Source organism: Cryptomeria japonica, chromosome 6, assembly GCF_030272615.1.
Source record: "Cryptomeria japonica chromosome 6, Sugi_1.0, whole genome shotgun sequence".
NCBI lineage: Eukaryota > Viridiplantae > Streptophyta > Pinopsida > Cupressales > Cupressaceae > Cryptomeria > Cryptomeria japonica.
The window spans coordinates 286,994,152-287,008,921 of NC_081410.1; the positions used below are offsets into that span (position 1 = coordinate 286,994,152).

At 34.4% G+C, this 14,770-nt stretch overlaps 1 protein-coding gene across 4 annotated transcripts in view; it reads right to left on the bottom strand.

Moving 5' to 3' along the window:
* LOC131031948 (uncharacterized) overlaps positions 1 to 14,770 on the bottom strand; it is a 297,244-nt gene that overhangs the window by 121,977 nt on the left and 160,497 nt on the right. For all 4 annotated transcript variants that reach the window (XR_009103347.2, XM_057962824.2, XM_057962817.2 and 1 more), the window contains exon 22: positions 12,672 to 12,728. Coding sequence is in view for 3 of the 4 variants with exons in the window: in XM_057962824.2 (XP_057818807.2) it covers positions 12,672 to 12,728 (57 nt within the window). In the remaining variant the exon portion in view is untranslated. The remainder of the gene's footprint in view (positions 1 to 12,671; positions 12,729 to 14,770) is intronic.

A 14,770-nucleotide genomic window follows, 5' to 3' on the forward strand; every position in this document is an offset into this window, starting at 1 on the left:
AAAAAAAAAAGATACATATAGATAAAAAATAATACTGTATAAAATAATATTAAAAATATATATGGCATAACCTCAGATCCTGGATTGACTCTCACCCCATAATAGAAAGCGCTATAATTATTCTTATTATTTAAGGCGAGATAGCTGGCACTAAACCTCCTTGTCAACTAAGCATAAATAATACTCGAGTCCATAAATAGGACTTTTTTAATATTAACATATAGTACAATGAAATAATATTAAATATATAAATAAAAAATAACAAATATTATATAAATTTAAAAATGTAAATATAATATTTTTTTACAACACATGTAAAATTTTATTTAAATATTTGCATTAATAAAATGAAATAATAAATAATAAATATATTTATATATTATATCAATAAAATAAAAGATAAATATAAATAAAAAATAATATTGTATAAAATAATATTTAAAATATATATACAAAGGTATCAAAGGAGCTAGCAGGGAGATGTCGAGCTAGATAGCTAGGTGTTTGTCTCAGGTTTAACCTATCGCCACCTTTTGACTCTTAAGGATTTATAGTCAAACTTTCAGACTTATCTTTTAAAGACTTGTGGATGTTTAGCTAATATATGCTCTAGCTTTAGTTATGATTTTCTCTCTTTAGTTCGCCGGTTCCCCTTTTTTCATTCCACACTATAAGGTCTCGTCTTTGTATAATTTTATGGATCCTGCTTATGGGTTTAGCTGACTATGTTTGTCATCTTGGCTTCCTGAAGTTCTTTTAGTTCTTGGTTAGATATGATGAATAATTGCTCTCTTCTTTTATACTCTTAATTTTATGCTTATATATATATATATATATATATATATATATATATATAGAGAGAGAGAGAGAGACAGTCATCTTCTTGTATGCGTATATCTATTGTCAGGCTTTTTATTTCATAAGCATAGATGTTATTTTCTTCTGAAAAGGTAGGTTGACAGAATTAGGGAGGACGATCACTTCTGGTATCATTTTTCTGAAAGAGATCTATGGTATGGGAAGGATTCTCTCTGTTAATTCTCTTTTGGAATGGGATTTCTTCCCTTTATCTTCTTTCCTGCTTTCAGTGCTTGTCTCTGTTTTTGAAGGGGTCGTCATTTTGAAATCTCTCTTTAGTGTTTCAAATTAGCGGAATGTCTGGAAGGAATTGTCTGATTTAGTCTTCTTGAAAGGTTTTGTCTTTGATTTTCAAATTCATCGGATTCTCTGTAAGGAGTGAGGTGACTTTTAGATCCTTTTGGCGAAAGATTCCCTATCTCCCAGAGTAGTGCTAAGGTATTTCTATATTATGATATAGATGCAAGCAGTGTTTTGGATTTGAATTTTTCCTTCAATTCTTTTTCAATTCTAAAGCTCTGTGACTGTAGATGTTGTATTGGTATAGGCTTGGCATCATGGACGGATGTTTATTTATTGGCTAAGATTTCTTGAAGCGATCTGTTGTAGGGCAGGTCTGAAGGTTTCGGGCAGGTATTGTCACGACAAGATTAAGGGTTCAATACTCTACGAGGGAAGTTGACATTAATAATCAAAAAGGAAGTTTTGCTTCAAGTTGTTGTCAATGTTATTTATGATATGTAATGCTTTTAAACATTCTAACATCAAACTTGGCTGTAAGGAGTGATAAGGTTCTTTGCAGAACTGTAGAATGGTTTGTTTCAAATCTTGCAAGATAAGAGTATAAGAATACAGGATAGAGCTGTTTTTGGGCATCATTAACAAGGAAGGGTCGAATTTTAGTGCATAGGAAACCTTGGACGATTTTTAAGTAATCATTCAAATAGATTAACCTGGATGTGAATTATCCAAGCATTCATGTATCTTGTACTTTATTATTAGCTATCTGTAGCATAAGTTTTCTGATCCATTAATGTATTTGAGCTACACCAGAGGTTTTCTTCCCTCCATTCTTTCCTACCGGTGCCCACACTGAATGGAGTTGTAATTATCATTTTTTATTTAATAAAATTTCTCTAGCTTCGGCCTTTTACCCATCAAAATAAAAAATAAAAAATTGTATAAAATAATATTAAAAATATATATACAAATGGTATAGTGAAATAATATTAAATATAAAAAAAAAATATAACAAATATTATATAAATTTAAAAATGGAAACATATTATATTTTTTACAACACAAATGTAAAATTTTATACAGTACTATATACATGTAAAATGATATGCAAACTCGATCAAAGAAAAACCCAAACCCTAAAATCACGAAAAAACCTTAAATGTGACCATTAAAATTTATTTTATAGAAAAAAATGTGCTCATTATACATACGAACGACAGGCGGACTGTAGGGTTTTTTTTTCCATCAATTTCGCAGGAAATGGAAAATGGGTTTTTTTGTAGGTTTCCATCGTGATTTACAACGCGATTAATAGTGATTAATCCGCCAAAACGTCGTTGACCTAAGTAAATGATTTTTACCCGATTATTGGGGAATTGATCGGCAACACCTGCGATTTTTCCGAATCGCGATTTTTTCCGAAGTATTGCTTCTTTGCTATATACCATATCCCTAAGGACTAAGTTATTGGTTTATAATAATCTATTTGTATGCATCAGCAATAGTAGTTAGGACCTAATAGGAGACTACATAGGAAATGTACCGTGTTCTCACCAACCACCCCCCTTAAGGGCAACATAGGGAGTATGAAAGATGGATATCGCAAATTGCCATATCAAATATCCTTGTAGAAAAAAATCTCTTGCAAGAATTAAGGAGAAAAAACCCATAGGAATAAACCACTCTCTAAAGAATAAAGATGCAAACAAAAGTGCACAAGTGAAAGAAGGAAGGGGGACTCAATGCGACACACCAAAAACTATTTTTGTCACCTATATACAATAGATGTTCCCCATATAGTAGACAACGAAAGAGAGACAATATAGCCTCCCACAATGTGTAATCTCCCACAATGATTGAGTATGTTACACAAAAGAATGAATATCCATGAATGCTGAAAGCTTTCCTCCCCTTGGGAAGAAACAAAACCAAGTAGAGATACTAGATGTCATTCCATGAAAGAAAAAAGATCATAAAGGACAATATATTAAGATCTTTGAACTCTTCTCACATGTTGCCATGCCTATATGGAATGATTGCACAATCAAGTCAAGTACAAGCCCAATTTTTAAAGAATATGACAAACTAGGGCCATACAAATGAACGAATAACAAGATCCAAAGACAAAGATGGTAAAATCACAATTATGGACTATCATCAAAGAGGAGATGGATGTACTCAAGTGTGTCCTCCAAGTCTACAAAATGGAAATCACGAAACAACAATACAATATTTGTCAAGTACTTACGAATCTACCAAATCTAAAAAACTATGATGTACTCGCTACAAAGAATCACTTTAAGCAAAAAGTGATGGACATGATGTGATTTTAATGTACGTCATCCAACTATACTAACCATTTCACAATGATCTGTCCACAAGATGTTTGAATATGAACACCTAGAGATGAATTTGTCAATGTTGGAAAGAAAGAATACTTAGCCTTTGAATATTAATTCATAGATAAAGAAGACAAAGCCTTTGAATTTGGATTAGAAGTCATAGAAACCAAACACTCGACTTACGTCTCTATAAGAAGACAAGAAGCACCAAGACAATTATCCATGTCATCACAACTACCAAGACCTACTAAATAATAATATTCCTCTTCTATATTATCATCATATGCTACGTCATCACAATAATGAAGGGGTGGTACTATCCATGACAGGATCATTTGGGAGTGGAGAGTGTTGTGGGTCTCCAAAGATCTAAAAAAAATTGGTCCAAAGATTTCATGGGGACTCAATATATGCGATGGAACATAGTGTCAAAATCAACAACGTTACCAATCAATCCAATAACATGATGATTTTTATTTCCCCATGCTATCTTCCAATTAGTGTACGAAATTAAAAGACGAGTCCACAGAGATGGGGCATGAGATGAAGCCACCTAAAATGTTTTAGAATGTTGTCTAGCCAAGAATTATACTTCCAATTATTCAAGATAACTACGGAAGGATGAACTAAAAGATACATGATTTTATAATGATCTTCCAAATATATCGATTAGAGATCAAAACATGTAAAACTGAAACAATTATAGCATAAAAAATGGCCCCATAATTTGCAAAATCTTTAAAGTAAAAGCCAAATATATTCCTCCAAAGTACACGAAACCAACTTTCCAACTCCAATTTGTTTCAAAACTGATATTGTATGCCCAAGTCATGGCTATTGAAAAAAAATGGCAACTTTGTGGCTAAAAAAAAATCCCTAGCACTATTCCAGCAACCACACTGCAACAACACCAAGATCAACTGCGTGGAGATGGTGCATAGGCAACTCTTAGGTGGCGCTCAACAACAAATGTTCTAGAACGAATGCAAACTATCATATATAATTTCATAGCACTAATAGAGGTGGCATCACTATGGTAGCAAACCCCATGTTGCCATAGTCTTGCCAAATTCAATTACAATTCCATAGAGATGGGGCAAGAGATCAAGCCACCTAAAATGTTTTAGAATGTCGCCTAGCCAAAATTTATAATTCGCTTTATTCAAGATGATTATAGAAGGATGAATTCAAAAACCTGTGATTTTACAATGATATATTCATCATATAGATTAGAGATCAAAACATGTTAAATCAAAACAATTCCACATAAACAATAGTCCCATATTTTGCAAAATACCTAATGTAAAAACCAAATATATTACTCCAAAGTATACAAAACCAACTTTTCACCTCTGAAATTTGATATCAAATGCCCAATTCATGACTCTTGAAATTTTTTAAAAAGCACCTTTATCGCTCAAAAAACAATCCTAGCACTATTCTAGAAACCACAAGTGGGGCTTAGCAACAAAGATTCTAGAACGAGTGCAAGCGATCATTTAAATCAATCGATAAAAGCGGCAACATTATACCAGTAGACATGGCATCACCCACTAGGTTTAAGCAACCCCCATGCTAGCACCTTTAGACATGACCCCTAGTTGTCTATATGATCTAGGGTTTAAATCATTCAAAAAATTGTACTCTATACTAATTGATGATATCAAACCTATGCTTGTATCAGCGATCTCAACACTTTTAACACTCAAAGACTATCACAAGTATGATACAAGTCAAAGTACAATGACTAGAATATTTCAAATTGTGTAATAATGGCAATCAAATGTATAGTGATAGTATGACAGCTATATAGCCATACAAAATCATATGGATCCATACAATGGTAAGAAAAAATTTTGGAAGACTTTTCAAACCCCAAAAAGATGTCCAAATTTTTTTATTTCAAACCCTATCTTATATTATATGAATTTATAAGTTTTGAGGCCTTCTGAGCTACACTGTGAGGTCCTTTTCACACCAAGATTCGTTGTATCAAAGATCTTGACTGAAACTCTTTAAGAAAAGCCAAAGCTTTGATACCATGTAAGAGTTGTTGATCAACGCCACAACAACCAAGGATCACTTGCAAACGAAACAACCTTCCACCCAAGAAGCAATGGAAATGCTACAAAGCCAGACAATTGAGTACATCCAAAAATAAAATTGATACAATATACAATCAGGAAACCCTTGTTATGAAGACAAGGATGGAATTGTAGAACATACAAAGATCTTGATAAGTGTCTCATTTTTATAAAACCAAACACAAAAAGTAAATAACTTAAATAAGCTCAACATGTAACTATGAACTAGGAAATAAGTTAGGTAGCATAGCATGTTCACACCAATATTCCATGGATATAGCTGTTATCTCTCAAAGTTGCACCCTCACCAAGTTGCAGAAACTTGGTACTTTAGAGGAACATGGAAAAACTCCTAGGCTGTGGATCACCTAAAACTTGGAGTGAATCTCCAGATAAGGCTGGTTCCTAGCTGGTTATCACCTAATCTTAACTATTCTAGTGATTTTGCTGAGTAAAAGGTAGGCAAAACTGCATTAACTGAAACTATAATCTAAAGGGTGATACACCAAAATGTTCTGCCCAAATATGTAAAATCAGAAATAACAATTACTTAATTTCAACTAAGCAATAACCAAACTTGCACAAACTCCAATTGTAAACCTTCCATAGACAGTCTACAAGAAGGTTATTTCTGCACCTTAATTTAGAAGGAAGAAATAAGCTTCACAGCCCTAATAGCTACAACACAACACAACTTGTAAAAATCTGCAACACGGCATAATCTTTGAGCAAAAGATACTTAAATAATAAAACGGGAACTACAAGGAAGTGATAAACTTCACAAAATATTAGTGTTAGATCACCAAAGTGCATACAATATGACAGAAATAAGAGAAGGCAAACACTTATGTATTAATCTCAAAAGGTAGTCTGATATACAAATCTGGAAAAATGAGTTACAAATCTCTCTAAGGAGTAAAGAACTCTGAAAAAATGAGTTACAATAATCCAGTGGATGAAAAGAACTCCTTTACAAATGAAGACTGGAAGTATATATGTTTTTTCTAACAGTTGTACCCTATCAAGAAAACCCTAACCATCCTAGTCGAATTCACCCTAAAATCCTACTTTTTAGGGTCAAAACAAGTGTAGAAGGCAATGGGCTTCAGAAAAAGGTCAAGCCATCCCCTTCCCTACCATAAAAGCTCTTAAATGCCCAGTAAATGACCCTAAAATATCTTTGAACAGAAGGCAACTCCTCATTAATGCAAAAACAAATCATTCACTTCCTAATAAATGCAAATAAAATAAATATCTAATAAAGTGATATTTTTATTTATTAACACTTTATCAAATATCCATTTTATTCCATTTGTACATTTAAGTCAATATTAATAAATCTAAATAATAAAGCTACTTAATAAAGTGGTAATAATTAAAACACTTTAAAGAATGATTTATTATTTCAATTATTAAAGCCAATGTTATAAAATCATAAAATAATATTTATTAAATGATTTATAAATTATCACAATAAATTTTAAATACATGAAAATATTTATTAAGTGATAATTGGAAAATCACTTAATAAATATTATTTAGATTACAAAGGGATGCAAAAGAAAAAAATCATTTTTGATAACCCCATAGAGCTCACAAGAGATATTAAAAATGAAGGCAAAAAAAAAATGCCTAAGACTATCGATGATAAAGGGAATGAAACCCTAAATCATTTCATTTTCCTCCTCATTTGGCATTCGATAGTTTTCATTTTGCACAAAACCTCTGCCTAGGCACCACCATGGGGTTTGGAAGGAATTAAACTACAGATTTGTTGTGATGGGTAGTCTCCTTTGTCGATTTTGCTCCCTAATTATGTATAACTTGTTTAATGCTCTATCGTGATGGATTATACATTTATTGATGTATAAGATGAGTATAGTGATCCCGAGCTCTAACATATCTCTTATATTTACTTGCAGGTATCCAAGGACAGCGGACCAACACACAAGAGAATCCGACCAGATTCAACAAGCGACCTTCGGAGTTCGTCATTCCAGGCAATGATGGATCCCTATCCACTTTTTATACATTTTTCTTTCTCTTTCAACAAATGTATAGTCTATTTTGATGTAGCATAGAATAAGTTAATCCCACGACTTGTGTGGGAAGCTATACACTTGTAATATTTTGGTCAATTTTCAATATAAATATAAAGCTTTATGAAACTTGCTCTATTTTACAAACTTGCACAACAATCTTTAATCAATCTGATAAATGTATGTATGAGAATGAACCAATGCCAAAAATAAAATGTGTACCTCCTCTTTTCCTCGTAATAACTACTCAGCTCTTCCTGATTCAGCTGGAAGTAAAATCGGGTAACAATAGAATATGCAATTTCCCTAAAACGAATCTCACATTGATTACTTTGTTGATTGCTAATTCTATGCTACAATTTATAAAATATCAACAAAAAGGCTGAAAACAATAGCGATATCCACATAAAAAAATTCCAAGCCACTTGTGTCTTGGTTGTTGAGACTTGCACAAACATGGAAGAAACGAGTAATTCAAAAACATTAAACAAAACCAAAATAATATCTCAATATTTGCTACAAAAGAAAGAAATTATCAATGTCCACAAGTGACCAAAAACTAGATCAAAGTGACTAGAATGTTTAGCATCTACAATAGTAAAGAAAATAGGCAATGTGAGCCCTAAGCACCAAAATAATATAAAAAACAAGAAAGGACTAAAAATATGCACACACAGGTTAACCTAGAAAGAGGATTTCCAAACAAGTATAATTATAAATAGAAAACAAGGGGAAAACACTACAGATAAAGACAACCTAAGTAGAGATCCAAGATCCCGATTGCTTCTTATGCCCTGTGTTATTTTGTAGAGTTAGTAATATTGGGGAAAAGATAAAAGGGCATATTCATCGAAATAATGACAGTTATATTGCTCTTTCTATGAAGTTGAAATAGAACAATTTTGATAATATGATGAATAGGCTTTAGACATGTTGAGAAAGGGAGTCTCAAACTTACTGGTTGAAATCTCGATCAGATGGTTTTGGTTTCTGAAGTGACCAGTTCGGTGCGAAAAAATTTTGTGTTGTTGACCAGCTCCAAAGGCAATTGAATACCATTTGTGTTTTACACACAATGGGAGAAGTCTTTTCAATGTAACATTCGAATTTTGTAAGACAGTCTAAGTCATTAGTCAAAGTCTTATTGCTTCCCCGATAAAAAGACAACTTTGATATAAGTGTTGGCAGGTCTTGGCAAAAAGCAAAGTGTAATCGGTATAACTCTAGATTTCAGTACAAGGATTAAGAATATCGAAGCGATACCCTTTGCCGATAAAGATTGTTTCGCTGTAGCAAGTGTTCGGTCTTGCGAAAATGGTTTTTTCGGTGTGACTTAAGGGTTCGATAAGATATTTCCAGCAACTAGCCGAAGCTATATGACTTTGCCGATAAGACCATGTCATTGACACATTGTCGAGTCTTGGTCATAAGCTGTTGTTTTCGGAGTGACTTAAGTGTTCGATAAGACTCTTCAAGATGGATGCGGAGGCCATAGTTTTGATCAATAAAGATCACATCGATAAGACATTGAATTTGTTGGATATTGCTAATAAGTTTGGTGGAACGATGTGTTGTCATTGATGTCAGCATATTCTTCTGTGTCTTCCAGCGTTGCAATCAGATTGGATGAGTTGGTTTGGCCAGTGTGTTGTCGATGAGTTGTTGCGGTTTAATGGGTTTTGAGATAAGTATCTCTAGTTGATTCACCAGAAGTTTCAGTGATTCGCGTGATTATTTGATAAGTTGTGAGATCCGGTATTGAAGTTGGTTATTCAGTTGTTCGTGTTATTCAGTATTCTCGATTCTGCTCAGCATTGCTCCGGAATTCATATGTGTCCTCAATTCTGATGGTTTGTGATTTGGACATCTGCAAGTGAATCTTTCAGTTTGACAGTCATTTCAGTGTGTGTTCATGAGGTTCGGTATAATGATGATGAAGATTCTAGTAAGTGGTGTTGTTGCAGTTGATGATGTGGTGACTCACGTTGTTTGTGGATGTTTCTAAATCGTGTTCTCTCCATGCTGATGGTCCGCAATGATCATTGTGCGCATTATTGATCATTTTCTTGATCCAGTGGTGTTCCTCGTGTTATGCAACATTCATGATGATTTGTATAAATATATGTACTATTTATATGAGAGATGTATCTGCGTGTGCGAACATTAATTTGATCTTTCAATAGCAGAGGAGAAGTAAGGATAAGTGTTTAGAAGTGTGAAAGAGTAGAGTTTCAATTTGTGCTTAACCGGAACTGTAACCAGGCATGAGAAGATGCTATTTTTTAAGTTCATGATCCTCCGGATGTAATCCGAATATTTCTGTAAAGCAGTGAGCCTTCCTCTAGGTTGTAGCCCTTCTTGTTTTGTGATTTGAGCAGTGAGCTCTAGGCAATGTGCCTGAATGCATGTGCATTCCCCATTGTAATATTTTCACTTACTCCTAACAAGGTATTATCTCATTGTGGGTAGGTTCCTGCCATGGTTTTTCTCTTAACCGGGTTTGCCACGTCAAAAATCTTGGTGTTATGAGTGTTATTGATGTGGTGTCGATTTATGCTTTCATTGTTTATTATCAGATCTAAATTTAAGGTTGAGTTGTGTAGAGTTTGAGAGCAAACTGATTCACCCCCACCTCTCAATTTTCTGCATTGTTGCGAACAATTGGCATCAGACCTAGATCCTCCGGAAGAAGGATAGTCTAAGATTTGATGTAACGAATTACACTCTTTGGAAGAACCGGATGGAATATCATTTGAGATGCATAGGTGAAGACTATTGGAAGATTACTAAGAATGTGTATAATGCTCCTCCGAATGGTCCTACTACTCTGGATGAGATTAAGGAAGTTGAATTCAATATTTAGAGCCAAGGAAGCCTTGTTGAGTGCCTTGTCTGATTATGAGATTACTAATGTGATGGATTTGAAGACTGCTCATGAGATCTGGAAGAAGCTAGAGACTTTGTGCGAAGGTGACAGCCACCTAAAAGTTGCTAAGTTGCAGAGCTTGAAAGGAAAGTATGAGATGCTGAAGATGAGCGAAGATGAGAACATTACCTCCTTTATGCACAAAGTGAATGAGCTTGTGTTGAACATCAGACGTGTCGGTAGAGTGTTGGAAGAATCTGAGATTGTTGCTAAAGTGCTGAAATTGTTGCCTCCTGCTTACAAGCACAAGGTTGTTGCTATTGAGGAAATCCGGACTGTGACAGATGTGACTAGAGACATGCTTATTGGAAAGCTTCTTGCTTTTGAGTTGAGCAAATTTGGTGAAGCTCTTCCTAAATCTGAATCTGCATTCAAAGCTACTATATCCGGGAAGAAGAAATATGATCCAGAAGAAAGTTCTACAAGGGTATCCAGATATGAGAAGGAGATGAGAGAGCTTGAAGAAGGATAGATTGAAGAGCTTGAAGCCCTAATTGCCAGAAAATCACCTAAGGATGTCGGTAAATATGAAGGAAAGTTGCCTCTTAAATATTTTTCATGCAATAAGATAGGACATTTTGCCTCAAGGTGTCCGAAAAGAGTTTCTAAGAAGCCATTGAAGCCATATAAGCCTAAATATCAGAAGAAGTGTAATTTTTCTGCTCATGAGGGTGTGACGGATGATGAGTCGGAGAAGGTAAATTCAACAGATGAATGGGTGTTCATAGCTATCAAAGAAGATGATCTAGTGACTGCTGATTCTACTAGCTGCATTATTCAAGAGAAAGCTTTGCCTGCTAAGATTGAAGAAAAATATGAATGGGTTATTGACAGTGATTGCTCTCATCATATGACAAGTGATACAAGTAAGTTTGTGAATATGGAAAAGTATGATGGTAGTGTAGTATGATTCGGACATGATAAAGCTGGTATAATCCATGGTAGAGATTCTATTTCTCTCGATGGTAAGCATAACACTCATGATGTCTTGTATGTTGAAGGTCTAAAGCATAATCTTTTGAGTGTTGGACAGATGGTTGATAAGCGATATGATTTGCAATTCCAGAATGGCAAATGTAAGATCTTGAGTAGCTACGGAATTGAGATTGCATTAGACACAAAGACTAAAGGTAATATCTTTCACTTGAATGCTGGTGGTAAAAGTTGTTTGATTGCTCAGGTTGATGAAAGTTGATTATGGCATAGAAGGAAAGATAAGTTCTACTCAAGCAGTGAGAGATCTTCCTAAGATTGTAAAGCCTTCTAATCCGGTATGTAAGGAATGTCAATTAGAGAAGCAGACAAGAGTTTCTTTCAAAAGCAAAAAGTATACATCTAATGGGATATTGGATCTTGTGCATACTGATTTGTGTGGTCCTTCTAGAGTGAGAAGCTTGCAGGGTGACAAGTATTTCATGTTGCTGATTGATGACTATTCAAGAATGATGTAAGTTACTTTGTTAAGGGAGAAGTCTGAAGCAATGAAAAAGTTCAAGATTTTCAAAGCTATGGTTGAGACGGAGATTGGCCTGAAGCTGAAATGTCTAAGATCTAACAGAGGTGGTGAATTTACTTCCGGTGAGTTCAATTTCTTTTGTGAAGTGCATGGGGTGAAGAGACAGTAATCTGCTCCGCAGACCCCTCAGCAGAATGGTTAGATCTCAGACATTAAAGTTTAAAGTTTAGGTTTGTTTTATTTCCATTATAGCTAACACTGAATAGTCCTTGCAAGAAACCATTTGTGTTTACCAAGAAATTGTGCAATGAGGACAATATTACTATTGGTGATAAAAACACATCTATTTTTGGCTCTCTTTTATAAGGTAGAGACTTACTACATTCATTAGAAAACAATGTATATGATTCTAAATTTTTTTCTTCACTTAGATTTTATATGTTTTTTCATCAACAGTGATGTCAACAACTTTGAGAGGAATTGTATGTAGCATATACAAGTAAATAACAAATATTATGGTCAACAAATCAGTATAAATCTCTGCTAATTATTAATTATGCTACATGCTGCAATTGCAGATGATGGAGGGAATCAATTCAATGATATTTACTGATGTATCAAAAGTGGTTTAGTAAAACTCACTCCAAAAAGGCAATGGCTTCATCAAAAATTAAATTTCTTAACAAAAAATATTTATTTTATAAATCAAAACTGAGCATCGCTCACCTCAAAGAAAAGTGCTCGCATTTGCTGCAATCCTTTGTCATCCAAAGATAATAATACCTAGAAAATGTTTCAACTTGAAAATATAAGAACTCGCAAAAATAGCACAAATAAAAAACGAAATGAAACCCCATTCAAAATTTGACATCATTATTTATTATAGCAAACCAATCGTCAACTAACCTTTAATTATTAGATTGGTTAATGAGCTCTACATTATTACAAAACTTGTAAAGCACAATGTTTGTTTCAATTTTGCATATTTTTAAAGGAAATCTAGATAACATATAAAGAAAATCTATGCTAACTGGATATAGAGTCCAAACTCTTACAGAAAAATGTAAACCAACACAACATACAAATAAATCGAAAATATATCATGGGAAACCCATTCAAGAAAAAACAAATTAACAACACAGCACCACTCAATATGATATTAAGGAGAATGATTACAATAAAGAGAAACTTCAATTGTAATAATTTGATTCCCTACATCATCAATCTTGTGATAATCCCAATGCCATGTAGCTGAAAGCCTATCACACAACCATGTCCAAATACAATGCCAAGCACTTGATTTACGAGCAACCAAGAAATCATCAAAGTAAGATAACCAACCCCTAGCTTTCCAAACTTGCCCAAAATTCCACAACCGAATCAATGCACCCCACCTCGTGAATGCAATTTCAATGCTCCAAATGAATTCCTATGAATCCTACAAACAAGGAGACCACCTAGTAAAACGAAACACTCAAATTTGGTAAACTCAATTCACCTTAAAAGTTGCCCTTGCACATGGCTAAATTTAGCTGATCAAAGATGCATTTCTTCAAAGTCCGTGTGACCCAAATCACTAGTGCTCTTACAATCTAACTCCCATATCATAGATGCTCTCACACACACTATGTGTCATAGGTGCTCTTACAAAATGTTACTCCCACCCCATAAATGACATTTCAAGTGGCAAGATCAATCTCACAGTGTGAATCTCAAGATTCCTCTCCAATGTAGCAACCCAATCCATGAGAGCCCAATATAACAACAAATGTAAAATGTTACTCTCCAAGGTGTCCAACATTCCTGTAATATCCCCACAATTTTTTTTTGAAAATTTGCAGTTTACAACACAACAAGGACCTGTTAGGGTTAGCAATGAAAATATAATAATTCTGAAAAATGCAACCCTTCCAATTTTTGATCACCAAGTGCCCAATCTAGGAAGGTGAGAGCATATAGTGTTAAGGGGATCATTAGTTGCAAAATACTGAAAATTATTACAATGCTTGGCAGCAAGCCAGCCCCTTCCACTTATACAGTAGGATATTGAAAACACTGAAAATCACTTGGCGATAAACCAACCAAGGACAAGCCAAGAAATTGAAAATAGCAATCACTCAACCACTTATCCAGCGGAAGGACTAGGAATGAAATGAACAATCACTCTACCGCTTGTGCAGCGGGAGGACAGTATTACAAAAATCCAAATGTAGGCGGCAAGCCAACCTTTTCCACTTTTCAACGGGATTTGCTTCACAATCTAGAAATGGATGATAGTACTACTATCCAGCCTAACAATGATGAGATATGAATCTTCGAATAGAGAGATGATACTGTCCACTACAGATGAATACTTCCAAGCTTAACACACTTAACAAACTCAAACACACCCATAGAAAAATACCACACTACTGAATCCTATTCTGAAAAAGTAATTTCCACTACGCATAACACGCAAAAAACAGCCACCACATAAATCACTGAGATGCTCATAACTCAACCAAAACACCACTCAATGACACAAGAACAGAAGCAAATGAAAGATACGATAGACGCAACAAGACTAGAACCTCAAACCTGCAACATAGACACCAAAACTTTCATCATGCATCCCAAGGCAGCAATGAAGTGGTACAACACAGCAAGAAGGTTCGATTTGCATTATTAAATTCAAGGGTGCAAATTAAGATCTGCAAATTGGTAGACTCCATCACCTACGGGGTAGAAATAATCAGAGCCAATACCCAAAATGATTTCGCAAACACATCGAGACCAACGAACAGATTTCTACTTCAGCACACACACAAACCAGCAACATGAATGCT